We start from the raw sequence: 7,732 nt of genomic DNA on the forward strand, positions 1-7,732 counted from the left end.
CCTGCAAAAAATTATGCCGTTGCTACAAACGTTTTCTGTAGTAGTGCCTTATGATTGTGAATGGGCAACACCTTCCCTAGCAGAATACTTGGGAACAGTTTGAACAAAATCTCTGTCTATTCACTTGGTCTCGCTTTGTTGTTTTTACTCGAAAGACTTGTTTGTACAAAGGAAAAAAAATGCGGCGCAGTTTACAGGCCCGGTTGATTTGGACATGGTAGGCGTATATTCTTGCTACCACTAATAGAGCGCACGTGCTCGTTGTTGTATGTTGAGGATAGCAGCTTTACTAAGTAGTATGTATTTTCAAAAAAATTAAGTAGGCCTGGTTGGAAGCCAGCACGTGTACTCAAGGCAGTGCGGCAGGATACAATGTTAAAATGACACTATAAAATCATCCATACAACCACTTAAATATTATTAGATGTTTTAAGGGCTACAGTATAGTTGTATAGTTGAGGGGCTATGTATTCAATCATTGATATGCTAAGGGTTATATAAATGTTCCAACTTTTACTGACTCACCGCTATGTCAGCACCCATGTAATATGCCACTAAGAGAAATCGCCTTCAAAACTGTCTCAGAGAGTTATTTAGACGGTTTTTAATACTTTAAGGTGTAGAATATCTGATTTTATATAGGTAAGAGGTGAAGTAGACAACCATCAATAGTAACTAGGATTAATGACATGTTTGGATGTATAGGGCTAATTGCTAGCTAGCTATTTTTTTTAGCTCTAGTGCATCCAAACATGAAGCTAATAGATGCGCTAGCTAATTTGTTAGCCAAGCCTATAACTAGTTGTTAGCCAACTAGCTAGTCAATCTCAGCTAATTTGTATTAATTTTTAGCACCAACTAGTAACTACCACTAGCTGATCTAAACATGCCAAAAGTAGACCTAAGCAAAATGACAATATAGCATTAGACGTAAGGAGTAGAGAAGGAAATATTTTGTCACAGGAGAACATTTTTTGGAAGAGCCAACAACAAGAGCATCTCGGGCATATAGTAGTAGATAAGAAGTATTTTACAATAATATAAAAGGCAAAACAAAACAACAACCTCACCAAGGAGGCAACAACAAAACTACCGCGCAAGAAACACAATATCAATGATCCTCAAAAGCATTCGCTATCAAACTTCACTCTACATGTCACAGAGAACCAGCGGGAGTATGTTTTCCACAATGATGCGTACAAGGAGGGGAACGATGTCTAAAGATGCCATCAACGCCGAATAGAGAACCAATGTTTTTCAACCAAATTGCTAGAGGGTAAGGGGGCCCTTGACAATACCTCCAATGAGGGGCGTGCCACCAAAAATGTCACCATTGTCGGTCAAAACCAAGGGCATAGAAGGGCCTTCGCTCCACAACCCTCGACACCCAGGCCCAAACCAGCCACATCGTGGATGACCATAGCAAACCGCCACTAGTAGGAGATCGTGTGGCACCGATGAAGTCACAGGCTTGTTTGACCTACTACTGCCATGCCAACCCATCCTGCATGGCACCAGGCATCGTGGGAAAGCCGCAACTTGTTCCTGCACTATGCAAAGAGTGCCGATGTTGTTGCACATCGATGCCCCTCAAGTTTATAGAGAAGCTACGAGCATCCCCGCATAAATTGTCGTCTGCAATAAGTCGCCATTCGTCGTTGGCTCTTGCTCGGCTAACGACGCCAGCCAAGGCCCGGGCGCAAGAAGACAAGCCCCTGGCTACCGATGCTCGGGGGCTCCCTAGCGCCGTTCCCCAGGCGTGGCCCTACCAACTGCTCCCCCAATAGGGTCATGTCCGGGGCGCGACATAAGAAGACAAAGCTTTCACTCGGCCTCCCGGGGCCTCGGGGGCTTCGGGCCCGCATGTCAGCCCCTGAAGCCGACTTTCTTCGCCACCAAGAAGACTCTAGAAGGTCCACCCGGGGAGGCCAGTCCAAGCCGACACAACCTGACATGCAGAGTGTCAGAACAGAGCAGCCGAACGATGCCCAAGGCTTCTTCGGCACCAAGACATCACCACGGTCCACGGCGTACCGCTGCAAGACCCTCCTGGACTCCGGCGCATGTAGACCATAGACTAGTTCCCCCAAACCACTATGTACCCGAGCTATCTCGTTATATAAGGAATAAGGCCGGACCTAGGAGGGAGGGAGGATCCTAGATCGATCACCAGACACTCCATTCCATTCCATCCACCTCCGCTCCGCATAGGGAGCAGGGCAACCTGGAGAGGGGCACCAAGAGCTCCTCCTCCGCATCCCGTCGTCTTCCTCCTCTTCGACGAGGAGGAAGGCTCCACCGGCAGCGAGACAACCTTAGGATTAGCACCAAGCTAACCTCCTACCAAATCTCTCTCTACACTCTGTTGTAACCCCCCGATTTGGGGTGCTCTTGAGTATAAGGATCACCAGCTGCTGGACGTAGGGACCGAATTGGCCCCAACTAGGATAAACCATTACGTCTTCTCTACGAGATTCTTGTGTTCCTGAGTCCACCCAAGCCACCGGAGACCCATACTCTGACACCGACTCGAACAACAATGCTTGCCGCGGTTTCGACCACGCGACAACTTGCCAAATGTATGTCAATTTTTTTGCCCAACTTTTCCTTGCCAAATCTTTGGCACGGCAAAATTTGGCCACAAACCAAGCAGGCCCTAATTTTCTTCAAAAAATGTAGTCTATATGCTGGTGTTCTATTAGGAGTTATTTGGATCTTATCAATAAGCACAACTACCAGCAATAAAGTAATAGGAACATAAATAAACAAGTTTCAAATAACTCTAAATAGATCACAAACCAATAGATAGCATTTTAGAGAAATGGGTACTAGTTTGATATTTTTCTGAATTTAAAGAAAATAGTTATGAATTTAGAATTTTTGGAGATAAAGCTATATTTTAATTATCTTTTTAGAAAATAGAAAACCACCTTTAAGAATAGGAAGAAGACTAAATTTTTCTGGTTTTGATAGTTGGTTATCTGATTTCATAACTCCTACCGTGAAAGTTGAAGGTTGAAGAATAGACTTTACCCTAAAATTTTTGATTGGTTTTGCATAGAAACTTAAAAAGAAAGAAAGAAAGAAAAAAAAGAAAGAGACCCGAGATATATCTTGTGATATATCCTGTGTTGGATACCCAAGACTAGGAGAAAACCATACTGACATTTTGAGCTCCACTCTTATAGACACGGACGCAAATAAATAATTGTCTATTGATTAGGAAATATCACAACATACAAATGCATTTTAAGGATTGTTTTTACGCCTCAACTTAATGCTACTCTAGCGACATGACAGAATAAGCTTAGAGTTTATTTGGTTCAACTATAAGTTATGAAAAAGCTATTGTGAGCTGTGAGTTTTGTAAAAGCTACTACGAGCTATATGTTGTGGAAAAGTTGCAAATTGTTTGGTTGAAACAACTATGAAACCACCTCTATTTATATCTCTGTCAACACGGTTGTGAAATATCTCACTATTTTCACCCATTTGGAAAAACAGAAAGCCAAAAGTGAAAAGAAAGGTCCAAGATGCTTCAAAAATTGTACTGCGTGAAAGCAGCAGGTTCTAAAAAAGTACCTTCAGGTTCCACCCATTTGGTTGACATTATGTTTTTTTTTTTTTTTTTTTGCATTGGTCACTTTTAGTATCATTGTTTGGATTGACCCCTTGAAAAAAGAAATCACTGCACCTTGTCTTCTATGGACATAGAGAAACTTTCTTCTTATGCTTGACCTTTTCACAGGTTATGGCTTGATTAGTTTTACCCTCCTTTGTTTTGAACGTTTTGTATGTGAACGACCGAGCATGTGACCATAGAGGGATGAGGAGGTGAATGGGATCTAAATAAAAATTATCGTCAAGAACTTAGCCTATATCCAAAAATCAACCCTGAGCGCTTTCTTACCCCAACCCTAGATCACACAAGCCAACAGATGACAAGATAACCTATAGAAGTTCATAGATGGCAGGGAAACAACACGAAGGAAATACGAGCAATAAATGAGACAAAACCTGCACGCTCTATGAAATCCGGCCAAGTTGTTTTGCAACATGGCTAGACACACCATTTGTGAAATCCGGCTATGCTGGTTCTGCAACATGGCCAGGCCGGTTCTATAGTTTTCTACAGCCTGAGCCAAGGAAGAAAAATGCAAAACTCTATCAAACGAAGTCCAATTGAGTTGAAACTTTGCACACACCTTCTCTATGAGGAAGTGAAGATATCTGCAAAGTTTCAACTTTGAAAGATCAAAACTTGTGTATCAGATCTAAAAAGAGGCTCTCAAAAATGGGGTTTTCTCCAATTTCAAACAAAGTTGTTTTCTTGGTGTTCGTGCTAAAACTAGTTGAACAAGTGGCTAGATGTGTGAAATGTCTTTGTTTAGTTTTGGTAATTGAGTGACAACCTATGTAGACTAATATGTGTTTATGTGAGATACACAGGTAATTAGTCCACAGGTACACTTGTGTGAGCAATTCATGCCATAGAGGTGAAATGGCTTGAAAATGTTGCTAGGCTCACACATGTGATGAAGGAGCTCATTGCATATGAGATATGACATTGAGTCATGTGACTAAGGTGGAGAAGATCAAGACAGGACTTGGCTTGATGGATCGGTTGCAAGCGTGAAGGGCAAGTTGGAGGCTTTAGAGCGATGGACCACATGACAGTGAAGCTTGAGCAAGACTTGGCGCTAATGGACGAAGGCAACGGGGTGAAAAGCAAGTGAAGTCAAGATAGATGAACCAATAAGGTCATGTGATGATATGAAGTGGATCATATCATTTGTGATATGGTTGGTGCATGTGTTGTATCAACACCGGAGGAGATGGAATGGAATGCGCAAGACAAAAGTATAACCTATAGGGAATTTCATTTAACCGATCAAAGGTTATGTAGAGAAGTGCATTACCGGATTTAGGATAGATGGCCATACTATCAAGAGGGGCAAACCTATTTGCATATCGGTCATTTAGTGCCACTTGTGCGATCTAACATTGAATACGTGTTAGGATCGAGTGGCGTGGTGAGAGAAAGTAAAAATCCCTTGAAAATACTTTGGAAAATGCTAACGCACGTACACATATGTTGGGACACAATGATGTTAGCACATGGAAGCAAGGGTGTTGAAGTTGGGCTTGAAAAGATGAAAAACGAGCTCAGGACCCTACTGTTCATGGTCCTAAGGATGGTCCTGAGGCTGAGTCCGGAGCTCCGGACTTGGTCCAGAGCTAGGGTTTGAACCATGTCCTCTGGGTCCAGAGCTAGGGTCCGGACCATGTCCTCTGAGTCTGAAGCTTAGGACTCTGGCTCAGGACTTGGTCTGGAGCTAGGGTCCGAACCATGTCAAAAATGGATTCCATGCATCAGCGGCCATGAGCCCTTCACGAAGTTGCTACGCCTCAACGCAAGCTCTCCGATGATGCCATGTGCCACCCTGAGATCCTCACTCGGAGTTTTGAGGCACAAACCTGGCAAACCTACCACCCGCGGTTGTGAGGCCTAAACCGCCAAACCCACTTGGAGTCGCGCTACACCTCTCCATGATGTCGACGCGTGTCCCGCTCGTCCTTGACCGTCCGAACACCAAGTGCTTGCGCGTCTGCCTTGACTTGGTCCAATCACCGTCTTGACTTCGATCAGTACCATCTTCATCACCATCCTCGCATGTACACTAGCTTGTTTGTCAACATGTCTAAGCGCTAGCTGTCCATAGTCCATCCTCCGGCCCTCGGTTCCTCAGTCCAAGACTTCACGTCCACCCTTCACCGCTCCCGGTCCATTGCGTATGGACTCCTGGTTTACCTTCTCCATTGCCGTCGACCGTCTTAACTCTCAATACCTGCACATCACAAGCTAAGAGACATATTGCACACACAACTCACGCCATGGTTAGTCTGAAGCACACTGAACTGAAGCTTCGATCCCACTTGACAACCACTCATGACTCACACATGGGCACATATCCACCATGTGTTTGCAGTATGCATTTGTGGTGCTATCATCAACTTTGGTACATTTCTTCGTGATAATAAAATCTGCAATTTTTTAAATTAACTAGTAGTAAATAAGAAACGTTGGCTAACATGCATGTTTGGCCCATTCTCCGCGACCGAGACGATTCATCTTCCTACACCAGTTATGGATCGGAGCGAAATATGGCGATCCATTATCTTTAGGCCTTATTTGGTTCCAATTAATTGAGAGGAATCAGAAAACAATCCAATAATAAAATGAAAAGCACTTTCTAGATATTAGTTTCAATTCATGAGATCTAAATAGACCCTTAGAGATGAAATATATATATATATATATATATATATATATATATAACAAAGCCACAACAGCGGTTGAGTACAACAGTCTTGCAGTGGCCGGAATAAATTTTTCTTTTTCTAAAATATAATCTTACGTTTAGTGAGAGAAAACCATCCAAAATCTCAAGCAACTTTTCATATATAGTAGGAGTATAATGAAAAAAAAACAATGAACACAAACTATAAAGATACAGGGTGGATCCTTATAACCATATAAACGACGTGACATAGGAAGACAACTCCCCACTCCGATCCCGTGGCCGAGACCACGCACATTTGGCATGCAGGAGTCGCATGCTGAGCAGAACACTACTGGATGGTGCACGCTCCTTCATGTGACCTTTCTTCGTAGCAGCCGTAGTAGGGGTACCTGCTGGGGCACCCGTTGTAGTAGCCGTAGGGGTAGTTGCTAGGCACGGTGCAGGGGTCGTAGTAGCAGCCGGGGCTGGGCTTGCAGCGGCTGCAGGAGCAGCCCTTGCCGAGCCACGCCTCGCAGGCCTTCTCGCACTTGTCCTTGCACTTCTTCTCGCACTTGTCCTTGCACTCCTTGCAGCAGGCGATCTTGTCGCACTTCTCCTTGCACAGCTTCTCGCACGCCTCCTTGCAGGGGTCCTTCTTCTCCTTGGGCTTGTCGTCCTCCACGCTGACGATGGTCGCCTCGAAGCACTTCTTCTTGAGCCTCTGCACGATGCGGACCGGGTCGACCGTCCCGACCACCGTCAGCGTGCACTTCTCGGTGTCGATCTCCATGGACTTGATTCCTGGATGCATGGTGGTCATATCGTCATACATGGCATAAGCCTAGCTAGCAGCTAGCTCTTCTGTCATTAATCCGTGGACCGGTATATATACATTGTTCATTAGATAGAAAGATAGATTGGTACCTTGGTTCTTGGAAACAATTGCTAGGATCTCACTCTTGCATTTTGCGCCAATAAGGTCAGCTTTGAGAACTATCTTCTGCAACAATATAATTAGCAACCAGCAACAGCAAAACATTCAATACGAATAATGATCCATGGCCACAAATTCGGAGTTGATCTACAGTAGAAAATAAAGATATTACTATCACAAGAACGGAACCTTAGACATTGTGATCGAGATGATGACACCCACACCCCTGGGTTGGAAGGGATAGCAGACTGCTGCGTGTGTGTCGGGAGGAGACGGCTCTGCTGGTAGGGCGTAGCACTGAATGTTCTATGCGAAATCTATGTCCAATCCTAAGCTGTTTATAGACGGCAATCCTGGAAGTCAACTCGGCGAGACAACTGCTACTGTCAACACGCCATTGGATGGGACCTGGTCGTAGGATTGTAGGAATGATATACGCACACTTGTGATCCACAATTGCAGTGCAGGAGTTATCATAATGCTGTTTCTGAATGCAGGAGGTTGCAACTGTCTG

The 7,732-nt window shown here is 44.2% G+C and overlaps 1 protein-coding gene across 1 annotated transcript; it reads right to left on the reverse strand.

Annotated features, from left to right (window-relative positions):
• Positions 1-6,576: 6,576 nt before the first annotated feature.
• On the reverse strand, positions 6,577-7,323 carry LOC136454432 (heavy metal-associated isoprenylated plant protein 43-like). The gene is made up of 2 exons (XM_066454861.1): positions 7,209-7,323; positions 6,577-7,085 (listed from the first exon to the last, which is right to left on the reverse strand). Exons 1-2 carry the CDS (start codon positions 7,321-7,323, stop codon positions 6,634-6,636), a joined length of 567 nt encoding a protein of 188 aa, XP_066310958.1. The 3' UTR covers positions 6,577-6,633.
• Between the last annotated feature and the right edge of the window lie 409 nt (positions 7,324-7,732).

The sequence above is a fragment of the Miscanthus floridulus genome, chromosome 5 (genome assembly GCF_019320115.1).
Source record: "Miscanthus floridulus cultivar M001 chromosome 5, ASM1932011v1, whole genome shotgun sequence".
Lineage (NCBI taxonomy): Eukaryota > Viridiplantae > Streptophyta > Magnoliopsida > Poales > Poaceae > Miscanthus > Miscanthus floridulus.